The sequence below is a fragment of the Salmo trutta genome, chromosome 27, assembly GCF_901001165.1.
Source record: "Salmo trutta chromosome 27, fSalTru1.1, whole genome shotgun sequence".
NCBI classification, from domain to species: Eukaryota; Metazoa; Chordata; class Actinopteri; order Salmoniformes; family Salmonidae; genus Salmo; species Salmo trutta.
The window spans coordinates 5,151,936-5,179,785 of NC_042983.1; the positions used below are offsets into that span (position 1 = coordinate 5,151,936).

Below are 27,850 nucleotides of genomic sequence, written 5' to 3' on the forward strand. Positions count from 1 at the left end.
GACACAATCCTGTCTCGAGGCTCTATGGACAATTTATTCGACCTCGTGGCTTGGTTTTTGCTCTGACATGCACTGTCAACTGTGGGACCTTTATATAGACAGGCCTGTGCCTTTTCCAGATCATGTTCAATCAATTGAAGTTACCACAGGTGGACCCCAATCAAATTGTAGAAATATCTCAAGATGATCAATGGAAATAGGATGCACCTGAGCTCAATTTTGAGTCTCATAGCAAAGGGTCTGAATACTTATGTAAAGAAGTTATTTCTGTTTTTATTTGTAATGTACTAAAATGTTGCTCTTTTTCATTTTGTGATATTGTGTGTAGATTGAGGATTTTTTTATTTGTTTAGAATAAGGCTGTAAAGCAACAAAATGTGGAAGAAGGGAAGGGGTCTGAATACTTTCCGAATGCACTGTATGCTGTGAATGATGTATTAAACCACCCAGATGCATCAAAAATAGTCATCCTTCTGAACTAAGCTGCATGACTGGGGGGAAACTGCTCAGGGATGTCACCATGAGGTCATTGGTGATTTTAACATAGCTACGGAGTTCCGTGTCTGTGATGGGAGAAAACTGAGGGTGGTCAACAACATAGTAGTGAGTGACGCCACAATAATGAACTAAGTGAGAGTGAAAAGAAAAATACAAACATAAAGAATAAAAAACTTCAAAAACATCCATCCTGTATGCTACAAGGCACTAAAGTTGTACTACGAAAAAAACAAGGCAAAGTAATACACTTCCTGGCCTTAATGCAAACACAACACATCACTGAGTAACTGCCTCCTTATTTTCAAGCATGGTGGTGACTGCATCATGGTATGGGTATGCTTGATATTGGCAAAGACTAAAATAAAAATAAATGGGATGGAGTTAAGCACAAGTAAAATCCTAGAGGAAAACCTGCTCCAGTCTGCTTTACACCAGCAAACTGGGAGAGGAATTTACCTTTCGGCAGGAAAATAACATATTGCACAATCCAAGTGTGCAAAGACTCAGCTGTAATAATTGCCAATGGTGTTTCTAACATGAATTATTCAACAGGTGGGTCTAATCCTGAATGCTGATTGGTTAAAACCATATTCCAGCTGGTGTCTATTCCACAAGTTAACACCAGTTAAATCTATGACGTTAAAATGCCTATTTCTCTGTTCCATCTGACTGTGCAATCCACTGTCTCATCAGCCCAGCCAGAGAATTTATAAACTTGATTTCCACTATAGAAAGCATCTAGACTTTATCTCACATTTCTTTTAGACTAACATTTAGTTTTCAGCAGAGGAGATTTGTATAAAACCTGCTGTCTCTCTCCGGTATTTGCAACATTGTTCCAATATTCAAATTCGACCTCCAGCTCTCCCATAGTAATGAACATGTCGGGAGTCAGGACGAGACTGACAAACAGGCAGCACTTCTCAGCCTGTCGAAATCATGAATTCAAAGAAATGTAAATTTAAAAAAGTTTAAATGAAATGAAGTGCAGCTAGTTTGCATTCTTTCCAACTTTTGATGTGATTGTGTTGGCTAGCTCCTCTGAACATTTTGTCCTGACGAGGGAGCATACTTTCTATGCCAGGTGAAATCGCGCCTCAATAGCTCATTGTTATTGACGTATCCAAGCAAATGTCACTAGAAAACTGCTTATGCAAATGCTGACACTTTGCTGTTATTCTGACTGCACTTTTTGACATGACTTTAAGTTAGCTAGCAACCAAGGGATAAGAATGTTGCCAGCCGGTATAGCGATGGAAAATTTAGAACGAATGACTGGGTCGTGTCCATAGATATAGAACAAAAAGACTGAACGACTGGGTCGCGTCTCTGGCAACCGAAGCGATGGCACTAATGACCAGCCGGCTTGGGTAGCAACCCTCGATTTGTGTCGGGACTATATCTTGTGGAAGGATGAAATAGTGTGAATAAATTAATCAAAAGAACGTTATTTTATTAGTATTTATTTTTACCCCTTTTTCTCCCCAATTTCGTGATATCCAATTGGAAGTTAGTCTTGTCCCATCACTGCAACTCCCGTACGGACTCAGGAAAGGTGAAGGTCGAGAGCCATGCGTCCTCTGAAACACGACCCTGCCAAGCCCGCACTGCTTCTTGACACTGCTCGCTTAACCCGGAAGCCAGCCACACCAATGTGCTCGCACCGCCACAAGGAGTCGCTAGAGTGCGATGGGACAAGGACATCCTGGCCGGCCAAACCCTCCCCTAACCCAGACGACGCTGGGCCAATTGTGTGCCGCCTTATGGGTCTCCCGGTCGCGGCCGGCTGCAACACAGCCTGGTATCGAACCTGGGTCTGTATTAACGCCTGAAGCACTGCGATGCACTGCCTTAGACCTCTGCGCCACTCTGTAGTCACAAAATAACGTTTTTAACGAAAATGTCAATCATTAGTTTAATATGTTGGTAACCCGTTGTATAAAAGTGATAATGGCTTCGAAGCCGTTGTTTGGAGGATATATTGGCTCAGTTTGCCAAATTCGTCTCGGGCCTAACACCCATGCCAATACATCCTCCAAACACCGGCTTCTCGGGCATTATCACTTAAATGACTCGGGTGAATACTTATCACATCAAGGTATATTAGTGTTTTTTATTTTATAATTTTTATTCCACTTTGACATTGGTCTTTTGTGTATATCGTTGACAACAAAAAAATACAATTAAATACATTTTTATCCCAATGGGTGGGTCTGGGCACACCCGTGCCTATACCCCTGTAACGATGGCACTGCTTGAAAAATAGCCAGGCCCACCCACTCAGATTGAAAAAATAATTATAATTTGTCTTTTTACCTAAAAATGCAAACACCATTAGATATAATTCATAGCAAGCAGTGCACTGGTTTAGTTAGATTTGATTAAATATAATGACCTGTAATGACATTAACTCTCACGTGATGGATTGCCAAAACGAAATAACTGAAAGCCACACCCCCAATCAGCCAACAAATATGACTGCATTGAGGGATATGTCACTGTTTCTATGGCTATATTTAATGTATTTATTTAACCCTTATTTTACCAGGTAAGTTGACTGGGGACACATTCTGATTTACAGCAACGACCTGGGGAATAGTTACAGGGGAGAGGAGGGGGATGAATGAGCCAATTGGAAGCTGGAGATGATTAGGGGGAGAGCCAGATTGGGAATTTAGCCAGGACACCGGGGTTAACACCCCTACTCTTACGATAAGTGCCATGGGATCTTTAGTGACCACAGAGAGTCGGGACACCCGTTTAACATCCTACCCGATAAACTGCACCCTACACAAGGTAATGTCCCCATCACTTTACTGGGGCATCAGGATATTTTACCAGATGAAAGAGTGCCTCTTACTGGCCCTCCAACACCACTTCCAGAAGCATCTGGTAGCCCATCCAGCGACTGACCAGGACCAACCCTGCTTAGCTTCAGAGGCAAGCCAGCAGTGGCCTGCAGGGTGGTATGCACCATGCCACTGCCAATTTCATTGGTTAATTTAGCAAACAAGACAGCTCATAATCCAGTGCCTTTATCACAGCCAACACACCTATATTTTAGCTTAAATTTGTTTTCAAAATGCTAAATAAGTAGCATGAGATTAGCTATAAAACTGCATATTTTTGTCTCTGCCCCATGGCAAAATGTGTAGAATTGCAGGAAATTGGCTTTAAAATGGCTAAATTTTCTCTCAGCCTCATGGCAAAATGTGTAGAATAGCATGAGATTAGCTATAAAACTGCAACAACAGAAAAATATTTGTCAAATGGCAAAATGTGTAAAAATTGCAGAAAGTGTGCTCCCTTCCCACCCAATCACAAAACATACCCTGCGTGGTGATACTCAGCACGTAACAGCAGTACCAGCTAAAACTAAAAACCAGCTAATCAGTTTAGAGTCACATTAACAATAGAAGTTATTGTTTTCTAATCCATTTTTGGATACATCATTTCTGTTGCATGTTAAAGTGATAATTATTTCAGACATCGATAATGTTTCTTTATTTTGTTGCTGTGGTCACCTGCGCCTGTCGCCCTCATGTGAACACACTTGCCGCTTTGACTAGAGAGACAAATGGTGTACTAGGCAGGGAACTCTGCTCTATTCCGCTGGCTGTCTGAAAAGCGCTTAAGAGTAACTTACATTTTACTTGGATTTCAGAGTTTATTTAAATAGCTCATATGGCTCTATATGTAATATATTGATGATAGGAAGGAATGTCTATCGATCGATTCATGTTTAATGGACATAGTGAGTACTGTAGAGCCGTGTCTCTGGAGGCCAACTTGGTTAAGTGAGTGTTTGATCATGCAGTATTGGAATGGATTTGCATGGGATTAGTAGCGACTCCATGACAACAATATTTGCACATTATTATTAAAAAGATTATTCAAGCTCTGTCAAGTTGGTTGTTGATCATTGCTAGACAGCCATTTTCATGTCTTGCTATAGACTTTCAAGTAGATTTAAGTCAACACTAACTAGGCCACTCAGAAACATATGTCGTCTTGGTAGGCAACACCAGTGTAGATTTGGCCTTGCGTTTTAGGTTATTGTCCTGCTGAAAGTAGATTTTTTTCCTCCTAGTATCTGTTGGAACCAGGTTTTCCTCTCTGATTTTGCTTGTGCTAAGCTCTATTCCCATTCCTTTTTATCCTAAAAAAAAAAACCCTCTGTAGTCCTTGCCGATGACAAGCATAGCCATAACATGATTCAGCCACCACCATGCTTAAAAAATGGGAAGTGTCAGTGATGTTGGATTTGCCCCAAACATAATGCTTTGTATCCAGGACATAAAGTTAATTTCTTTGCCACGATTTTTGCAGTTTTACTTTAGTGCCTTATTACAAACAGGATGCATGTTTTGGAATATTTTTTATTCTGTACAGGCCTTTTGCTTTTCACTCTGTCATTTGGGTTATTATTGTGGAGTAATTACAATGTTGTTGATCCATCCTCAGGAGAAAACTATCACAGCCATTAAACTCTAACTGTTGTAAAGTCACCATTGGCCTCATGGTGAAATTCCTGATCAGTTTTCTTAATCTCGGGCAACTGAGTTAGGATGGACGCCTGTATCTTTGTGTTGACTGGTTGTCTTGATGCACCTTCCAAAGTGTAATTAATAACTTCACCATTCTCCAAGGGATATACATTTATATTTTTACCCATCTGCCAATTGCGAGGCATTGGAAAACCTCCCTGGTCTTTGGGACTGAATCTGTGTTTGAAATTCACTGCTCGGCTGAGGGACCTTACATATAATTGTATGTGCGTGTTACAGAGAGGAGGTAGTCATTCACTGTCAAACACTGTTTTTGTCCATGCAACTTATTGTGACTTTTTAAGCAAATGTATACTCCTGAACTTAATTACACTTTGACATTATGGGGTATTGTGTGTAGGCCAGTGACACAAAATCTCAATTTTCAATTCCGGTTGTAACACAACAAAATGTTAACGTTTCAAGGGTTGTGAATACTTTCTGAAGACACTTTAAATATTCATGAAGCTAGCAGGGTTGAGATGCTGACTAAAAAGCTGCCTTGCATACATTATCATCATTAACTACATGTGCAGAGAGCAGATGCTATGAAATATATTGCCCACATTAACAACCTGTGCATAGCCCGCGAGCCCATTCAATCCAGTCCTGGGGAGGTTTGAGTTCAAAACAAAAGATTGGGGAAATGTATTATTTTATTTACAAATAACTGCCCTTTTGACAAACAAATATGTCTGGAAAGAAATCTGGCCGCCCTCCGCTGAATTCTGAAAACCCTGATGTGGCCCTCGAGCCAAAATGATTTGTCACTTACACTTCGAATGCACATCGCATACATTATTACTTGAAGCTTGAAAGGGAATGCGCATCGGATTCAATGGCAATACATCTTTGCCATTTTACCCCTCTTTCTTACAGGAAATGTAGGATTTGTACATTCACATATTAATGTCCTTTTTTATCCAGGTTAGAATTTCCCTTGATATCTATCGCTCACTGCTTTGAGAATAGAGGTAGTCCACTAGCTAACTAAACTGGCCTATACTACACCTCTGTAAGAGAGATTCAGACAACTAGGCTAATGCATCCAACAACAATAACCTACACATTTCTTTGTTAATTCACCTTATGACGCCTGCCAACAAAGGCGCATCCAATTTGTTGCGATTATTTTCCTCCTTCCGGTCCATTCACAAATGAGCAAAATGTTAAATACGAATAAAATTGGTCATAACTATTAAATAACGTGCACAGAATTTGAAATATATGTTTACTCATATATCCCTTTCATACACAGGCCAAATTCCAACTATTTTACCATGCCTACTGATATTTATAAAAGGGGTTCATACAAACATTTCCTTATGCTTGTGCTTCTCTCGGAACTAGAAGCACAAGCATTTCGCTACACTCGCAATACCATCTACTAACCATGTGTATGTGACTAATAAAATGTGATTTTTATATTTTTTATAGGTAACATACCTCATCTTCTGTCTGAAATTGGTAATAGAGAATGCCTTGTGGTGTTCACTTTGTGGCACAACAGATTCCAAATATCCTAATGTTATCTACAGTCAACATTTCGGCACGGTTTACATTTTTTCGAATATGCTAACTAGCTAACACCACCATTCATTCTCTGTGAGAATGCTAATGCTAACTGACGATGGCTTCTGAGTATTATACTACGTGAAAACAAACATTTACATTTTTTAAATATTTTTCCTCAACATTAAAATGACCATATCTTTCAAATTCTGTTCACATAATTTAATAGTTTTGACAAATATAATTCATATTTAACTAAGTTTTACTTGTTTGTCAATCGGCCGGATGGAGGAAAACAATCACGTTTAATCAGGAACTGGATCAAGTGGGTGGGGCGTCAAAAGCTGGATAGAGCTTTATTTTAAATTATTGATTGTTGCTAACAGAATTTGATTCCACCCAAAGTGAGTCTGTCTGCAGTGTGACAGAGGCTTGAAGTGGTACCAATCAATGTGCCGGAGTGGCCTACACTACGTCCCTATAGGCCCTGGGGAAAATTCCAAATTAGTGCACTATAAAGGACACAACCTTAGTATCTGGTAGATGAGACTCATAGAATGATGTATGATTTGTATCTGATATGGTCAGACCCTTGAGAAGAGCATTTCGGTCTAGAACCTTCCAATTTCTTGATTAGCAGATAGGACACACAGATGCACGCAAAATATCCTTGAGTGGGAGCAAAGTGCTGTCTGCTGGATAGTCAGAGCTTGTTTTATGGGGCTTACAGAAGAGCCCAGAGAGGGAGAGAGGGAGAAATAGACAGACAGCATGAGAGGGAAGAGAGGCCAAATTCTGGGAAGGGAGAGGAGAGGGAGGGGATTTGAAAGGGTAAGAGGTGTGTGTTTCTGGGGATGCAAGCAGACTGCTATTCCAGGCGTTAGGAGCGGTAACCCTGTCACTTCACATTACCATCAGACACAAGCTCCGTGTGTGTGTGTGTGTGTGTGTGTGTGTGTGTGTGTGTTGGGAGGGGGTTTGGATCAGCCACCATGACACTCCACATCACTGTTAAATTGAGCTCCTCGTGGCAATCTAGGAAGAGTTTGCTGACCTATACACACACACACACACCAGTATGGCTCTGTGGCTGTGGTCAGTTTAGTTATTGCACATCTATGGAAAGAAACCGTCAAAAGCAGCTCTTACAAGCCCATAGTGAGTCACATGATAAACAACAGGGTTACAGTAGCTGGGTTCCATAATGATTAGTAAAGGTTCGTCATTAATCCCATCATCATGTATTTCTCATTTATATGTTAATTCCTAGTGGCTTGAATACTATCTGGGAGTAGCTAGGTTCCAGAATGATTAGTAAAGGTTCATCATTAATCCCTTATTCATGTATTTCTCATTTACATTTTAGTTCCCTAGTGGCTTGAATTGTTAAAAATATGCAGATTTCCGTATCAATTTCAATTAGATTTATTGATTGCTTTGTTGTATAGCTTTCTACTTTGTCTCATCAATGTTCTGTCGTTTGCTCCTTTTCTGTGGCGAGATGCAGATTCTCTTGATAGATTAAGGCTCCTAGGGTTCCGTCCCAATAGGCACCCTATTCCCTATAAATGCACTATTTTTGACCAGAGTCCTATGGGCCCTTGTCAACAGTAGTGCACTACACATAGGGAATAGGGTGCCATTGGGGACTCACGCCGTTCTACTATACCTTTCTGTGCGGATTAACACTAAGGGCTGAACAGAGTAAAGGAAATGTAAATAATAATTGACATGAAAATAAGATTGTTGGTGATTAGACAAGTTTGTCACGCGTAATTGATCAGCGCTAATAATCCAGAAACACAAACACACAGCTGGAGTCTCTACCTCTTGATGGTTTGTGTTTGCTTCAATCACTGAGCTGCAAAACTCCGTCACTAATCAGGTAGATGTGGAAAACGCACTGGTGGGAAAAGTAGAGGGTGTGTTTGAATCATTTAGATGTTGGAGAATGTATTTATTATCATATTAACCCGCATGGTGCTGTAGTTAGGCAGGCTTGCAGGAGTGTGGTGTTTTGCTCGACTCAGCAACAGTTCTTTTATTTTGATTTATTTAACCTTTATTTAACCAGGAAGGTTTGAGTTTCTTCAAGTGTTCTTGACTAATGTTGGATCATGGACTGCATGACGACGTAGTTTGTTCAAGCCCTTAGCTGTTCAAAATGTGCTAGTGAGTCAAATCATTGAGACTCACGATATCACTTGGTTCCTAGCACTGAAACGAGACATGGATCTTGGCAGTGGATGTTGATATTGCCTGGGCCTGCTGAGGGGTGGCATCCTCAAGAGCATCCATCCCTTAGTGCCAGGCCAGCCTCTCACTGCCTGGTGAGATAGGACCTTGCACACTGTAAAGCACACAGAGATTAGGAGTCTGTCTGGCTCATCTCTCCCTCCCTCTAATGTGATGTGTATTTATCTGTTTCAGAGATGAGCTCAGAGAACCTGAGGACATGCTTCCAGATAGTCAACGCCTACATCTACCTGTCAGCTACTGACTTCCTACAGAACTATGCTGAGGGCCTGTGCAGATCCTTCTGTAATCTACTCAAAGATATCACCAACGAAGGACAAGTCCAAGTTCTGAAGGTAGTGTGTGTGTTTGTGTCTGTGCTTGTGTGCCTGCGCTTGCACCCTTTTGTACAATTGTTTTCACTCTGTTTTACTCTCCATTATCGATGTGCCGGTCGGCTTTAGGAATTTAATCATGGCTATTCTGAGAATTGTATTTCTGGGAAAACTCCACTTCTAACACGACTGTGCTGCTGCCTAGCATGAGTCCAAAGAGAGAGGGGGGGGGGCGCTCTGCTCGCGCCGCCAATGCCAAATCCTTTCAGCCTCCTAAGGGGGAAGAGGCGCTGTCGTGCCTTATTCAAGACTGTGTTGTTGTGTGTACCATGTTAATTCCTTTGTGATGTGGACAGTGAGGAACATGAAGCTCTCGACCCGCTCCCCTCCAGCCCCGTACTGTATAGTATTGGGGAAGAGAGGGATGCAGGGATCACAGAACGGATACAAGAACCACATCTCTTTCTTCCTCTAGAGCAGGGTTTCCTAAACTCGGTGCCATCCAAGCTCCCTGCCATCCAAGTCCTCTATATCAGGCGGTGTCAGATGTAGGCCCTAAAAATTGTCAGAGACTCCAGCCACACCCAAGTTATAGACTGTTCTCTCTGCTACCGCGAGGCAAGCGGTACCGGAGCACCAAGTCTGGAACCAACAGGACCATGAACAGCTTCTTCCCCCAAGCCATAAGACTGCTAAATAGTTAACCAATAGCTACCGGGACAATCTGCATCGACTCTTTTTCCTTTATCTCTTTTGATTCTTCACAGACTCTGCTGCTACTGTTTATTGTCTTGTCGCCTAGTCACTTTATCCCTGCCTATATGTATATATCAACTTCAATTACCTCGTACCCCTACACATAGACTCGGCACTGGTAGCCCGTGTATATAGCCAAGTTATTGTTACTCATTGTGGATTTATTCCTCACGTTATACTTTTTAAAAATATTTTTATTTTTCTCTCTGCATTGTAGGGAAGGGCCCGTAAGTAAGCATTTTACTGTTAGTCTACACCTGTTGTTTACAAAGCATGTGACAAATAACATTTGTTTTGATTTGGAGGCAGTATGAGCCAACAGTAGTGTACTGCACCAGTAACTGGGCAAGGCTCTGGGGCTAAAGCAGCAGTGAGAGTTAACGCTGTGCACAGTGTTACTTGAACAAAGCAACTGCCCAGTATAAGGTCACTCTAATTGTACTGCCCAGTAGGATGTGAAGGTTGTTTCGCTCTGGGCACAGCCTGTACATAAAACTAATAGTTCAAATGAACAATGTACAGTAATGGGAGACCAATGCTGGTTTAATCTAGCTGTAGATGAGGACTATGTTTGATTTCCTCTTTATCTCGGTGGGCCAAAGACTAAATAAGACTACATATTTTACAAAGAAACAAACAAATATTTTCCCTGCCTCCCCCCCAGCCTATGCGTACAGTATGTCCATCAGTGTAACAGGGCAGTGAGGGGGAAAAACCTCTCCCTGTACCAGGAGTTAGCCTTCAGCTGTTAACACCGTGCTTCTACACCTGCATTGCTTGCTGTTTGGGGTTTTAGGCTGGGTTTCTGTACAGCACTTTGAGATATCAGCTGATGTAAGAAGGGCTATATAAATACATTTGATTTGATTCAATCAAAGAGGGAATAACAAGGCTGTGTGCTCTTAATACTGCATTGCTTTAGTGGGTCACCCTGATAGCTAACTCCCTCCCTACTTATCTCTGCTTTCTCGCTCCTCCTTTCCTTTGTTTCCCTCCTTTTCCTCTCCATCTTTGCTTCCATCCATCCATTTTAGAATTTAATGGTGCCAAACATATGGAAACCATGATACATGTGTTTGATTCCATTTATTCCAATCTGTTCCAGTAATTACCATGAGCCCGTCCTCCGCTTTAAAATCCCACCAGATGCCACTGGTCTCCATGTATACTGAACAAAAATGTAAATGCAACATGCAACAATTTCAAAGATTTTACTGAGTTACAGTTCATATAAGGAAATCAGTTAATTGAAATAAATTCATTCGGCCCTAATCTGGGGGTTTCACATGACTGGGCAGGGGCGCAGCCATGGGTGGGCCTGGGCGGGCATAGGCCCACCCATTTGGCGGCCAGGCCCAGCCAATCAGAATTAGATTTTCCCCCACAAAAGGGCTTTATTATAGACAGAAATAATGTGCAGCACCGCCTCAGATGATCCCGCAGGTGAAGAAGTTGGATGTGAAGGTCCTGGGCTGGCGTGGTTACACATGGTCTGCGGTTGTGAGGCCCATTGGGCGTACTGTCAAATTCTCTAAAACAATGTTTGAAGCGGCTTGTGGTAGAGAAATGAACATTTAATTCTCTGGCGGAGATTCCTGCAGTCAGTATGCCAATTGCACGCTCCCTTAAAACTTTAGACATCTGTAGCATTGTGTTGTGACAAAACACATTTTAAAGTGGCATTTTATTGGCCGCAGCACAATGATCGTGCTGTGATGATCGTGCTGTTTAATCAGCTTCTTGATATGCCACACCTGTCAAGTGGATAGATTATCTTGGCAAAGAGAAATGCTCACTAACAGGAATGTAAACAAATTTGTGCACAAAATGTGAGCGAAAATAAGCTTTTTGTGCGTATGGAAGATTTCTGGACCCTTAGCTCATGAAACATTGGACCAACACTTTACATGTTGCGTTTATATTTTTGTTCAGTATATACTTGGTGATCTGGTTTCTAAAGTGATTGATGTGGTGTTCATAGCTGCATTGGCTTGTTCAGTGGGTTTGGGAGGCTGACGGGAACTTAATGAGAGGGGAGGACTAGAGGGAAGAAGAGGGAGTAGGAGAAGGATTAAGGGTGAGATGAGGTGGAGATGTGTACAGACTGGTCAGCACTGTCGATTTGGGAGTCGCCCCTCAGAGCAACAGGAGAGTACGAGGGAAGGAGGGAGTGAGAGGAGGAGAAGGGTGGTGTGTGGTGGGCTCTGAAGGACAGAGTTTTTTCTGTGGGGACAGTGTCAGCCACTTGCCTCCCTGTTGAAGAGGATGACTGAGGAGGAAAAGCAGCTCAAGTCTGCGATGCCAGTGTGAGAGACAGAGAGAGAGGCTGAGGCCAGGCACTGTGCTGCTGTGTCCCGCTGGCCCCTGAGAGAGAGGGAGAAAGCAATAGAAAGAGATGGGGAGAGGGAACAGAGAAGTGGGGGAGACAGAAATATTAAAAGAGAGAAAGTCGGGGAGATGGAGAGAGTAAGAAAGAAATGCATGAGTCTCGGTGTCAGATTACAGCCACCTGTTTGAATCCACTGCCATCTTGGATCTAGTGTGGAACAAGACAATCCTTGTATTCAGAAGATGGCCCACATCTCTCTCTCTTACCTCAGTTTGTTGCCTCAGTGGCCATTTGGCAATAGAGTGTGTCCAATAAAAAAATGTAATTAAGTGTGTGGAATAGTTCTAGATTAAAAACATTTTAAAATATATGGTACTATTCTGTGAAAGCTTCTCTCCCTCCCCTCTTTCCCGCTCTCCCTCCATTCCCCATATATTCTTCATCAAGCACTATAACATGCCATTACACAGTGTACAAAACACTGCTCTTTCCATGACGTACTGACCATGTGATTCCAGGTGAACGCTATGATCCCTTACAGATGTCACTTGTTAAATCCATTTCAATTAGTGTAGTTGGTTAAAGAAGGATTCTTAAGCCTTGACAATTGTGACATGGATTGTGTATGTGTGCCATTCAGAGAGTGAATGGGCAAGACAATAGATTTAAGTGCCTTTGAACGGGGTATGGTAGTCAGTGTGGTTTGTGTCAAGAACTGCAACACTGCTGGGTTTTTATGCTCAACAGTTTCCGTTTGTATCAAGAATGGTCCACCACTGTGGAACGCATTGGAGTCAACATGAGCCAGAATCCCTGTGGAACGCTTTCGACACCTTGTAGAGTCCATGCCCCAATGAATTGAGGCTGTTCTGAGGGCAAAAGGTGGTGCAACTACATATTAGGAAGGTGTTCTTAATGTTTTGTACACTCAGGGTATATTTGCCTTAAAGAGCTGTGGTGTCTCAGTGGGAAATGCAAAAAAAAAAAACACTTTTCCAATTTTCACATGCATATTAATACATGTGTGAAATAATTATTATTACACATATACACACCAGTGGAGGTTCCTCAGAGGAGGATGGGGAGGACCAAAATAGTGAAACATATAGTGAATATATTCACGTCACCAAATAATTTATTAAAACACACTGTTTTTGCAATGAAGGTCTACAGTACCCTCAACAGCACTCTGTTGGGTAGCACCATGGTGTAGCCGGAGGACAGCTAGTTTCCATCCTCCACTTGGTACAAAACCATGGTTCTCACCCCTTTCCATAGACTTACATATTGACAACTTCTGGAGGACATCCTCCAACCTATCAGAGCTCTTGCAGCCTGGACTGACATGTTGTCTACCCAATCAAAGGATCAGAATGAGTATAGTACTCAAAGCATAAGCTAAAGCTAGCTAGCACTGCAGTGCATAAAATATGGTGAGAAGTTGACTCAGAAAGACAATAGTTGAACAGTTAACAAAGTCATTTCTTAAAAAATGGAGAAGCAAGAGAGAGAGAGCAAACTAGCTATATTGCGAATGCAGCTAGCTAGTTTAGCCTATTCAAACACCCAACTTAAACAGAGAGGGATGTTATGTTAGCTAGCTGGCTGTGGCTATCCAACACTGGAACTTTTCCAAGTGAAGTTTAGCTTTTGGTGTAATTAATTTGCCACTGGCCCTGCAGGTATAACTGGTCATCTGCTTGCATGCTCACTGTACACTGTACTGCATGATTGTAGCGGGTTTACTAATGATTAGTTCTAGTAGCGATGTTGACTATGACATTAGCTAATATGGTGACAACGATGTGCAGCGGTTAGCGGGTATGATATAAAGGTTTGGCTTGGAAAGTGCTTTTTTGCCTGGTCACAGACAGCTGCTGTGTTGTGCACTGAATTCCACAAGCGAAGGTGAAAGGAGGAGAGTACGTTGATGCGAGAAGGAATTAACGAGCAAAGTGATCATGCTGTTTGAATGTGGCTGCTATGAAAGGGAACTGTGTTTGCGTGTGATCAGGGGTGTATTCATTATGCCGATTATGTTGAATAACGTTTCTTAAAATGGAAGCAAATGGAATGAAACTGGGATCAACATACCTGAATTGGTCCAATAGAAACTCTCTTTTGCAACTGTTGGACTAATGATTACACCCTAGATCGGCTAGCTGCCGGAAAGAGTGTGCAAGGCGTTATTGAATGTGTCACTGTCTTTCAACTTGATTACTTATCTTTCTCTCGACCTCTGTACGTGGTAAACTTTCGTTCATAGGCTAGATTGTAGCAGCCTTACGATGGGTTTAGGAAAAATGAGTATCATGTAGTAACTTAAACCTATCGATGTTACATTAAGCTAAGTGAATGGAATATTAGTGACAGTCATCCAATATTCTGTCATAGAAATAAGGCCATGCTCATCATTTTGTTAAATGATCTTAAACGGCACCGACCGCCACTGACACACCATTTCTGAGGAAGGGTAGGGTAGCTACAGGAAGTGACTTTTAGTGGCGCTAATTAACTTGTTACTCCTCCAGTGCGGTTGTCGATAGCAACAGAGCAGAGGTGACGCCACTCGCTGCTAATTGACACACAAATTGATGAACAGAGATGCTGCTGTGTTTTTCTCAGCTAATGAGGGGAACTGAGGCAACTGATTGAGGTCAGAGATGTATATTTATAAATATGTCTAAATATATGGCTCTGGTTGAAGTGTTTTTTTTTTTCTCTCATCCTGTTGTCGTTAGTGCTGTTTTTGCCTCTAGATCATTCTATAGGTTAGCTCGTTGATCCTGTCGTGCTGTTAACTTTCTACTGACACCTCGTCTACGGAGCACTATTGTCTACTACAGAAACTGAGTTGATGTGCAGCATGTCCGTATTGCACCAAAAGTTGCACATTCAGTGACTTGTTGGTGAAGTCATCACGTGTACATTGTTTAAAAGATCAGTTTGTTGACAGTAGTCTCGATGATAGCGTTTACTGTAGCCTTGGCAATAGCTTTAATATGATGTTACTCCTAAAAAGTTGACAGTTGAGACGTTATTTAGAGACCAGAAAGGGTCGACAAACATGATTCTAGATATTTATCTATATTGGAATATAATGTAGAAACACTACGTTCTTCTTAGTTAAGGGACATCCATCTTGCCTGCTTATCTTCCACTTTCCATGGGTTTGGAGTTGAATATTATGTCTATTAATGTATGTTTAATAATGTTTCGGCCTTTCTATGCTTTTTAGTAATAGACTTGACCTTTACCATTCCAATATACAGGATTCTATAATTTCTTTAGAGGTCTTGCTCACCCTCCAAAGGGCTGCATACATACATGCAATTATTTTCCTTGGAAAAGCTCTTAGCCGCTCAGCCGTTACCACGTTGACAACCTACATCGTCATTCATTCCCTTAAATAAAAAAAGTCAGCTTGCTAACTGTCATTTCTCTCCGACTTCAAACGCAAAGAGGGAACTTTAAAAGGCTGATGGCATGAAATATTTTTGACTTTATGATTTTGATATGCCTCCCTCGTTGTGTGTCTGGCATGTTTTGTTCTGACAAAATGAAGGAAAAAACAATGTTATTGTTAGAGAAGTTAAGCTCCCCTGGAAAATACTAGGAAAGAGCATTAGTACGATGGCCATGCAGGATCCATATTGGAATTCCATTACCTGGTTGTGTGTGAATTTGTGTTGTGCGTTTGTGTAATCTCTCGTGGAAAGATTCTGCGTGTAAACCGAAATAATTTGTCGGGACTGAATTAGTGATGGGGGGAAGAAGTCTATAGTTAAATATCTCAATATTATTTTGGCTGATATTATATTGATTATTGACACTTAGTTTTTTCTTCTTCTAGGTAGCGTTAGCTAGCGCTAGTCAGTTGTACCTGACCAAAACGCCGGTATTTGTAATCCTATAGTTTATTCTCCATTTTTATTTTAAAATAGTGAGCCAACATGTTTTCAGCACTTTTATTTCCATGACTGAGAAACTCATTTTCTCATCTCTCTGCACCAGATATACACCGATTGTACAAAACATTAGGAACACCTTTATTAATATTGAGTTGCACCACCTTTTGCCCTCACAACAGCCTCAATTCGTCTGGGCATGGACTCTACAAGGTGTCAAGCGTTCCACAGGGATGCTGGCCCTTATTGACTCCAATGCTTCCCAGTTGTGTTTAAGTTGGCTGGATGTCCTTTGGGTGGTGGACCGTTCTTGATACACACAGGAAACTGTTGTGTGAAAAACGCAGCTGCGCTGCAGTTCTTGACACTCAAACCGATGCATCCACTACCATACCCCGTTCAGAGGCACTTCAATCTTGTCTTGTCCATTCAATGGCACACACACAATGGCATACATGCACAATCCATGTCTCAAGACTTAAAAATCCTTCTTTAACTTGTCTCCTCCCCTTCATCGTAGTGGATTTAACAAGTGACATCAATAAGGGATCATAGCTTTCACCTGGTCAGTATACATGGAAAGAGCAAGTGTTCATAATGGAACCAACACTTTACATGTTGAGTTTATGTTTTTGTATGTATGTATGTATGTATGTATGTATGTATGTATGTATGTATGTATGTATGTATGTACACGGAACAATAATTAAACACAACATGTAAAGTCTTGGTCCCATGTTTCATGAGCTGAAATAAAAAAAATCCCAGAAATGTTCCATAAACACAAAAAGCATATTTCTCTGAAACGTTGGGCACAAATCTGTTTACATCCTGTGAGTGAGCATTTCTCCTTTGCCAAGATAATCCCATCCCCCTGACAGGGGTGGCATATCAAAAAGCTGATTATCTTCTTCTGGATAGGACCCTTCATCTCAATTTCAGCCAAAAATGACATACCCAAATCTAACTGCCTGTAGCTCAGGACCTGAAGCAAGGATATGCATATTATTGATACTATTTGAAAGGAAACACTTAGAGGTTTGTGTAGATTTGAAATGAATGTAGGTGAATAAAACACAATAGATCTGGTAAAAGATCAAACAAACAAAAAAAGTGTTTTCTGCATATATATTTTTTCTTCTTTGAAATGCAAAAGACTGGCCGTACATTGAAATAGGAAGCTGGGGATAATTTAGATGTTGTTCACAACAGGGCAACATGAGCGAGTGAGAGCTGCATAATATTTAGTATGAAGTGTCCCAGGTGTCCCTCACGAGTTTCCCCAAATATACCCAAGTGCCCTCCAAGTGGCCGAATTGGTCAATTTGATACATTTTCAAGTACGTAACTATAGAGAACATAAAATGCTATGGTAATCAAAAATTAAGTTTACCCAGGAATGTCATAATGAATCATTAGCTTCCCTACATAAAAGGTACTAACATGAGATGTAACGAGAACACTGATCCAATGCCTCCCAACACACAAGTGAACTATTTAAGATAAGGGTAAGTTAGCAGCCAACACTTATCTAATGTCATAAGTGCACACACCACAAACCACACACAAAGTGAATACTTTTTTAAAATGTACAATTAGACTATTTAGAACACCCACAGTCCTCTACACAAGATTGTGCTGCTTATGCCAAGTCCCATAGCAGTCTCTTTCTGCTGTGAAGCAGAAAGTAACTGCACAAGTAGTGCAGGTGATGGGATATTTCTTGTGGCAAGGAATACAACGACGCCTCCCCGCTGTACTCTTTTGGCCCTGAGGCACATTCAGGTCTGCAGTTATGTATTTTGGCAGGTGAACAGGAGTAGAGGGGACAGAAGGCGCTGCAGTGGACTTTGTACCATAGTCGGCAAGCCCCTGGATGAGCAGCTCCCTGAAGGCTAGCTGTGTCATGGGGGTCTGTCCACAGCTCTTAGCCATTTCCTTCTGGAGGATGAAGGCATTCACCACAGCAATGTCGATGAAGTGATAGAACAATGTCTTGTACCATTTCATTGTCTTGTGGAGAAAATTGTAGTAGCCTATCAGCGCGTCTGACATATCCACACCTCCCATGCTCTTGATGTAATCCTTTACAGCATCTGGAATGGGGCCATTTTTCTTGGTTCATGCCCCATCAGCTTCCTCACATGCCTACAAGTTTACATACTATTACTTGCCTGTTCTGAGAAATGAAGGCTATTCCATGCGAGAATTTGCTAAGAAACTGAAGATCTCGTACAACGCTGTGTACTTCTCCCTTCACAGAACAGCGCAAACTGGCTCTAAACAGAATAGAAAGAGGAGTGGGAGGCCCAAGGTGCACAACTGAGCAAGAGGACAAATCGTGTCTAGTTTGAGAAACCAACGCCTCACAAGTCCTCAACTGGCAGCTTCATTAAATAGTACCCGCAAAACACCAGTCTCAATGTCAACAGTGAAGAGGTGACTCCGGGATGCTGGCCGCCTTGGCAGAGTTGCAAAGAAAAAGCCATATCTCAGACTGGCCAATAAAAATAAAAGATTAAGAGGGCAAAAGAACAGACACTGGACAGAGGAGCTCGGAGTAGGTGAACGGATGATTTCCGCATGTGTGGTTCCCAACCGTGAAGCATGTGATGGAGGTGTGATGGCGTGGGGGTGCTTTGCTGATGACCCTATGATTTATTTAGAATTTTCTGTATTTTAGCAAAAATGTATAAAAACCTGTATTCGATTATTTCATTATTGGGTATTATATGTAGATTGCTGACCATTTAAAAAAAAAAAATGTATTTAATCCATTTTAGAATAAGGCTGTAATGTAACAAAATGTGGAAAAAGTCAAGGGGTCTGAATACTTTACGAAGGCACTGTATATTTCTTGAGGTTGTTTGGCATGCAAAATGACTTGAAGATGAATGACTGTCAACGTAATTACATGCTTAGTTCACCACTGATGGAGAGGACACAGTTTTTTCGGGAAGGTAGAAAGAAAGTAATCTTTTCAATAGATTTTCTGACCGATGCATCTTAAACATTTGAACCGGGGACCGATGTGTGTTGCTGAATCGTTACATCCCTCGTTACATTAAAGAACTTAGCTCCCATTTGAGGACAGAAGCAGAACAACAGAGTGAAGAAGACTCAGCTCAGAGAACGTTTTCACCCTCTCTGTTCTCACTAGCCTCGGTTTTATTCATTTAGTGCACACCGTAGCAGAATGTTTTACAATGGAAAATAAAAATACGTTTATTAGATAAATTCAATAGGCCCTTCCCTGTTCTGGCCGTTTGCCCTATTGGGACCACCCTGAAGGTGTGTATGCTCCCATTCGGTTTCACTTGGAACAGAACGGTGAGCTAGCAATCTGGATGGTTTCTCCACCCATCCACTGTTGATTGCATCACCAATCACCCCCTCCCCCCTAACACCCTCCAAAAAAAAGGTGTGTAACACAATTTTTACATAATTGTATGATGCAAGGAACCACTTTACAAGAAAAATAGATTCTGGGACAGATCCTAAATTCATACGACCACTGCACATTAGAACATGTAAAAAGAAATGAGGCTGATGCAATAGATCTGACTGTTTAACATAATGGTGATAACCTTTTAGTTCTTCTTATGAATAACTGACGAATTTACGAACGCTCAACACCTGTTGAATATGGCAGGTGTCAGTAAACGTTAGCAAAAAAACGTAATTAAATCGTTGCCAGCAGCGCAGTTGCAGAGAACCAACGCTCTGAATAACACAAAAAACTGCCTAACCAGTGCTGCTAAGGCGAATAAAATGGTCAGAGTGAGCGGTTCCCTCATTTGTCTGGAAGTAGCTAGCAAGCTAGCCAACGTTAGCCAGTTAGCTTGACTGCTGCTGTTAGGTCAGAACGCTCGGATCAACCCTACTCCTCCGCCAGAGCGTTCAGTGTGCGCTCTGAACACTCCGAGAGCGAAACGCTCTGAATTTACAAATGGACAATCTGACAACGAGTTTATGAATGCCCAGAGCGCCCCTAAACACAATCTGGCACTACAGATTGAATTTATGACACACCCATAGTATAAACCAGCTTTTAGTCTTTGTTTTTTTAGTACATGGCCTCGTGAATCTAAATCGAGCTGGTCGGTCACATATTATAAGTGCAACAATGCAGGCTACGTGCGACGGGTTCAAAAGGAAATTACCGGGAATACACCATTCTCAAAAGTGCACATGAGAGGTTTCCTGTGACAGTGATGAAACTAAGAAAGAGAGGGAGATCTAAAGATGCATCATCTAGCATGGGTTACATGTATGACTAGAATTATGCCTTTGGCTGCTGGGCAATACAATTATGTTGATTTGAGAACCAATAGAATATGAGAAGAATGCTGGTTTCAATGGCATATAAAGTGTTTATAAAATAATTTCCTCAACATTTCCATTGTCATATTTTGGGCTAGGTTACTTTGAAACGAGGTAAGACATGCTTCATAAAATTACATAAGTCCAGGTTTTAAACAATTAAGTTTGGTTAAATAGTTTCAGAATGCTGACCGCCGCAGCTCAGATTCAATGTGGGTGATATGCTGTGCGCAACACTCTCGGGTGACCGTTTGATCTGAACTAACCGTACCTCGAGTATGTCGACAGAATCAAGCCTTTAGACATTGTTAATTATCTTTCATTTTATTTATCAAACATGACTGTCATTTAGCCTATATTTATGTAATTAAAGTTTGGCTACATTTTCTGGTGCCTCATGTCAGCATCGGTTTGGACATGAGGCTTTTTGACTTGTCCCAGATGAGGACAAGCGTTAATGTCGAGCCCTGGCTGAAATGTTCCATTAAGTTATTTTGTATCGTCTTCTAACTGAGATTTTGTCATTGGCCATTGGTCATTGGCCATGGTGTCAAACGTTTGAAGTTGAAAGATCAAACAAAGTGAAATGTTGAAAAGTATTAGAGGGAGAGGCTATCGGAATAGTAAAATTCTGATAAGAATAGACTGTGTAGAGGTCAGGGGTTATGTCCTGATTGTGTCTTTGATCATGGTGCTGTGGGCAGAGGAGAGGAGTCTTTAGATCGGATGCCCTGCTCTTCATGTCATAACACACACACACACACACACACACACACACACACACACACACACACACACACACACACACACACACAAAACAAACACATACTCACACACATACTCACTCATATCGTTTATCCACTATCCTATGTTATCTAGGGCTGGGAATTGCCAGGGACCTCAAAATATATCATGATACTTGGGTGCCGATTCGATGTGTATTGTGATTCTCACCATTTTATGTATTGCGATTCGATATGCCAATTTTATTGCGATTTGATGTTCCAAACATATTGCTCACTACAGTGCCTTCAGAAAGTATTCATAACCTTTATTCCACATTTGTTGTTACAGCCTGAATTCAAAATGAATTAAATGTATGTTTTTTTTTTCTCTCACCCATCTACACTCAAATGTTTTGAAAATGAAATACAGATATCTCATTTACTTAAGTATTCACACCCCTGAGTCAATACATGTTAAAAACACTTTTGAAAGCAATAACAGTGGTGATTAATTCTGGGTAAGAGTGGTACTCCGTAATGTGTTGTACTGGATTAGCCCGAAACCTAACACTTTGTATTCGGGATAAAAAGTTAATTTCTTTGCCAACATTTTTGCTGTTTTACTTTAGTGCCTGCCTAGTTGCAAACAGGATGCATGTTTTGGAATATTTTCATTCTGTACAGGCTTCCTTTTCACTCTGACAATTAGGTAGTATTGTGTAGTAAATACAATGTTTAGCCATCAACAGATTTCTTCTATCACAGTCTTTCAGTTCTGTAACTTTTTTAAAGTCACCATTGGCCTCATGGTGAAATCCTTGAGCAGTTTCCTACCTCTCCGGCAACTGAGTTAGGAAGGATGCCTGTATTTGTAGTGACTGGGTGTATTAATACACCATACAAAGTTTAATTAATAACTTCACCATGCTCAAAGGGATATTTAATCTTTATTTAATGTCTGTTTGTTCTTTTTACCCATCTACCAATGGGTGCCCTTCTTTGAGAGGCACTGGAAAACCTCCCTGGTTTTTGTGGTTGAATCTGTTTTTTGAAATTCACTGCTCAACTGAGGGGACCTTACCGATCATTGTATGTGTGGGATACAGAGATGAGGTAGTCATTCAAAAATCATGGCAAACACTATTATTGCACGCAAAGTGAGTCCATGCAACTTATTATGTGTCTTAAGCAAATGTTTACTCCTGCACTTAACCATAATAAAGGGGTTGAATACTTCACCTTACTGTGAAATGCTTACTTACAAGTCCTTAACCAACAATGCTGTTCAAGAAAGGGTTGAGAAAATATTTACAAATTAAAGTAAAAGTTGTAAAATAAAAAGTTACACAGTAATGAGGCTATATACGTGACTCACCACCTGGATAAAGTCTTGTGTAGCAAATTTTGAGACTCAGAGCTACAAAATGGTATATCATACACTGCATTTGCGGAACAATGGAAAAGTCATTCTGCTTTGAAAATTGATCAACTTGTAAACTCACTTTTGAGAAAATTACCTTTAAATGTTTGGTATCTCGTGAAGAGCTCTTCTTTGTCTACACCAGCTCAGCATCGTTCACACCCTCTTAAGTTTTAGCCCCACTGATCTCGTTTTGCTCTCGGCGCGCACACTTGACGCTCTGGCCAATGATTTGTTTACCTCTGGATAACATGAAAACAGCCTAACCGGCTCTGCTGGCAACAATTTCATTCCGCTTTTTTGCAGATGTTTACTGACACCGGCCATATTCAACGGGTGTTGTACACACGTAATGTAACGTTAGCTAACGAGCCAGCCAGCTAACATTAGCTAGTTAAACAACAATAAACAGTGCTAACAATGCCACAGTGCTGAGAGCTAACCAACCAAGTGCAATGTTAGCTAGCTAACATTAGGCTCTAACAACAAAAGCAAATGGCTCTGGGATACGAATGTCAGCTAGGGAGTGTAATATTCATATGTGAATGCATACTGAATTATAATTGGATGCATTTTACCGCCGTATCCTACTGTGCAGTGATTGGTTAAGACCACCCAGACAGTTAGGGCATAGTCAGTTGATCGTGGTTGGAGATAGGCGAACATGCAGTTGTAGCTAGTTAATAAAGAGTTATGTTAAGAAACATCCTGTAGTTCTGCGTTTTATTACTTGTACAAAGCGTACAAAACAAGACAGGGAGTCAACCAACTAACATTAGCTAGCTAACAGTACACTTTAGCTTAAGACATATTGCTAGCTAGCTAGGCAAACAATGAACATAGCTAGGTAAACAAAGTAAGTTCACACACGTCACGTAACATTAGCTAACGAGCCAGCCAGCTAACGTTAGCTAGTTAAACAACAATTAACAGTGCAAAACAATGCCACAGTGCTGGGAGCTAACAACCAGGTTCAATGTTAGCTAGCTAACATTAGGCTTTAACTAGAAAAGCAATTGGCTCTGGGATACAAATAATAACATCAGCTAGGGAGCCAACCAGCTAACGTTAGCTAGCTAGCTATCTAGGTAAACAGTGAACCTAGCTAGGTAAACAACGTTTAAGATCACACACGTCACTTAACGTTAGCTAACGAGCCAGCCAGCTAATGTTAGCTAATTAAACAACAATGAACAAAGTGTCATCATGTTGTTACTACCCTGCATGAATACGCCTCTGGGATATGAATAATAACATCAGCTAGGGAGCCAGCCAGCTAACGTTAGCTAGCTAGCTAACAGTACACTTTAGCTTGAAATGAAACCACTTTCTGTCAAAATTAGAAATGTGTAATATCTGAAAATGTATCTAGCTATCTTACCTGCATACATCAACATGCATCATGGATGCGTCTTCCTGTCAGGAATGCCATACCATGGTTGCCCTTAGTTAGAAGATGTAATCCAGAGACAGTTGTTTTCTCCATCTCTTTAGCTGTCATACTCTAATTCCACTGATTTCAAAACTTGATCCTCCAGAAAGTGGAAAGCAACACTTATGCAGCTCCACTACACAATACATAAAAAAAGCCACGTTTGACAAGATTACTAACACAGACTGACGAGCTCAAATAGACAGACGCCTTCAATATGGCAGACCAATCCGAACTCCTTTCTCGGCATGTCCAACCCACTCATTATCGCAGCCAATCATGGCTAGTGAGAAGGTTGTCTTCTTTTTCTGTGGTTCAACCAACAGGGCTCGTAATTTAAGAATTGTATCTGTATTTACAGACGGCATACAAGTTTGTTATAAAGGCACATGAATGTCCGAGAAGGCATATTTACCAAAAAACGCATTTTGATTAAAAAAAAAAAAAATTTAAGTTCAAATGGCTCTCATGTGAAGTCGTGACTTGCGACATACGCCTAGTTTCCTGAATCGGGTCACATATACAGGGTGTACCGGTACCGAGTCAATAGGAAGGGGTACAGGTTAGTCGAGTTATTGTGTACATGTAGGTAGGGGTAAAGCGACTATGCATAGATGATAAACAGCAAGTAGCAGCAGTGTAAAAACAAAAGGGGTGGGAGGGCGTGTCAATGTAGTCCGGGTGGCCATTAGATTAATTGTTCAGCATTCTTATGGCTTTGGGTTAGAAGCTGTTAAGGAGCCTTTTGGTCCTAAACTTGGAGATCCGGTACCGCTTGCCGTGCGGTAGCAGAGAGAACAGTCAATGAATTGGGTGACTGGAGTCTTTGACAATTTTTTGGGCCTTCCTCTGATACCGCCTAGTATATAGGTCCTGGATGGTAGGAAGCTTGGCCCCAGTGATGTACTGGGCCATACGCACTACCCTCTGTATCGCCTTACGGTCAGATGCCAAGCAGTTGCCATACTAGGCGGTGATACAACTGGTCTGGATGCTCTCGATGGTGCAGCTGTAGAACTTTTTGAGGATCTGGGGACCCATGCCAAATCTTTTCAGTCTCCTGAGGGGGAAAAGGTGTTGTCGTGCCCTCATCACGACGGTCTTGGTGTGTTTGGACCATTACATTTACATTTTAGTCATTTAGCAGACGCTCTTATCCAGAGCGACTTACAGTAGCGAATGCATACATTTCATACATTTTTTTCCCGTACTGGTCCCCCGTGATAGTTGGTCGGTGATATGGACACCAAATAACTTGAAACTCTCGACCCACTCCACTACAGCCCCGTTGATGTGAATGGGGGCGTGTCCGGCCCTCCTTTTCCTGTAGTCCACAATCAGCTCCTTTGTCAATCTCACATTGAGGTAGAGGTTGTTGTTCTGGCACCACACTGCCAGGTCTCTGACCTCCCTATAGACTGTGTCATCGTTGTTGTTGATCAGGTGCAGAGGGAGGTGTTTAGTCCCAGTGTCCTTAGCTTGGTGATGAGTTTTGTGGGCACTATGTTGTTGAACTCTGAGCTGTAGTCAATGAACAGCATTCTTACATATGTTTTCCTTTTGTCCGGGTGGGAAAGGGCAGTGTGGAGTGCGATTGAGATTGCGTCATCTGTTGATCTGCTGGGGCAGTATGCTAATTAGAGTGGTCTAGGGTTTCCAGGGTTTGCTGGTGTTGATGTGAGCCATGACCAGCCTTTTGAAAGCACTTCATGGCTACCGACGTGAGTGCTATACTTCATGGCTACCGACGTGAGTGCTACGTGCGGTAATCATTTAGGCAGGTTACCTTGGGCACAGGGATTATGGTGGTCTGCTTGAAACATGTAGGTATTACAGACTCGGTTATTACAGAGGTTGAAAATGTCAGTGAAGACACTTGTCGGTTGATCCGTGCATGCTTTGAGTACATGTCCAGGTAATCCGTCTGGCCCTGCGGCTTTTTGAATGTTGACCTGTTTAAAGGTCTTGCTCACTTTGGCTACCAAGAGTGTGAACACAGTCGTCCAGAACGGCTGGGTGTCTCATGTATGCTTCAGTGTTGCATGCCTCGAAGTGAGCATGAAAGGCATTTAGCTCATCTGGTAGGCTCACATGACTGGGCAGATCGCGGCTGGGTTTCCCTTTGTAGTCTGTATTAGTTTAAGCCCTGCCACATCTGACGAGTGTCAGAGCCGGTGTAGTAGGATTCAATCTTAGTCCTGTATTGAAGCTATGCCTGTTTGATGGTTCGTCTGAGGCCGTTGCGGATAGGGTTGCACATTTTGTGGAATATTCAGAGGTGGAAACTCTTAATGGGAAGATATGGGAATTAACAGGAATATATGGAAATTAATAATAATACCATTTAAATGTTGATGTTTTTTGCATTGGCCAAATTTACCATATCATATGGAGACAGAAACATAAACGTTTTACCCTATCATAAGTAGACATAATTGCAAATGATTAAATCCTTCCAATAGAAATAAAAAAAACAATTAAGTTACGAGTTTAACTTTAATTAAATGAGTTGACGCTTCACATCGGATGATTTCACTGAACAACAAAAGAAAGGGAATATTGAATGATCCCCAATGATCCATCACATCTCCAAAAAATGTTTTCAACATAAAACATAAACATAAAATGATAGTCTAGAAACTAAAGCTTTGGTTGTCTTCCGCTCAGGCTTCCATGTCTTCTCAGCGGACCTCCACAATGTCCACCTCTTAAACATCAGACTCTGAGGCCTCATCTTCACTGTCACTTTCCAACCTTGTTGAGGATGGCTCGTTGTCAGGCTCAAAAAGCAAAAAATTTGCCTAGATGGCCACACATTTTTCAACCCTTGTATTGATCAGCCTGTTGCATGCATTGGTGTGTGTTCCCAAACAAGGACCAGTTGCGCTCTGAGGTGGCTGGTGTTGGTGGGATATGGAGGATAATGGAGGCAACAGGGGAAAGATCCTCATATCCACAAAGTCCCTTCCACCAGGTGGCTGATGAGATATGTTGGCACGACTGCCATTTTGCATCTCCATCCCAAAGCCCTTGCTTGGAAGTGTACTTCGCCAGACTGCCAAGAACCTTGCCCTCATCCAGGCCAAGGTGGCGAGACACGGTAGTGATGATACCATAGGCCTTGTTGATCTCTGCACCAGACAGGATGCTCTCAACATGTATGCTGTGGCATGCATGGGCTTCAGGCAGAAGTCTTCGCGCTTTTTTTAATGTATTTCGGAACTGCAGTTTCCTCTGCTTGGAGCAACAGTGAAGTGGGCAGGGCATTACGTATTTCTTCTCTTACATCTGCAAGCAGAGTCTGAACATCAGACAGGATGGCATTGTCTCCCTCCAATCCGTGCAATGGCTACTGTTGTAGGTTTCAGGCGTTTCAGGCTGCTTACAACTCTCCCAAAATACATCATCCAGGAGGATCCTCTTGATGGGGCTGTCCGTATTGGCAGACTGTGATATGGCGATTTCTTGGAGAGACTCCTTCCCCTCCAGGAGACTGTCAAACATGATGACAACACCACCCCAACAGGTGCTGCTGGGCAGCTTCAATGTGGTGCTCTTATTCTTCTCACTTTGCTTGATGAGGTAGATTGCTGCTATAACTTGATGACCCTTCACATTTCCTTGGCTCTCTTATAGAGTGTATCCATTGTTTTCAGTGCCATTATGTCATTGAGGAGCAGATTCAATGCATGAGCAGCACAGCCAATGGGTGTGATGTGAGGGTAGGACTCCTCCACTTTAGACCAAGCAGCCTTCATGTTCACAGCATTGTCTGTCACCAGTGCAAATACCTTTTGTGGTCCAAGGTCATTGACGACTGCCTTCAACTC

At 41.7% G+C, this 27,850-nt stretch overlaps 1 protein-coding gene across 1 annotated transcript in view; it reads left to right on the top strand.

The window, feature by feature from the left end:
• ipo11 (importin 11) overlaps window positions 1-27,850 on the top strand; it is a 248,086-nt gene that overhangs the window by 138,236 nt on the left and 82,000 nt on the right. Inside the window, exon 23 of the mRNA XM_029716410.1 lies at window positions 8,988-9,148. Within this exon, the coding sequence (XP_029572270.1) occupies window positions 8,988-9,148 (161 nt within the window). The remainder of the gene's footprint in view (window positions 1-8,987; window positions 9,149-27,850) is intronic.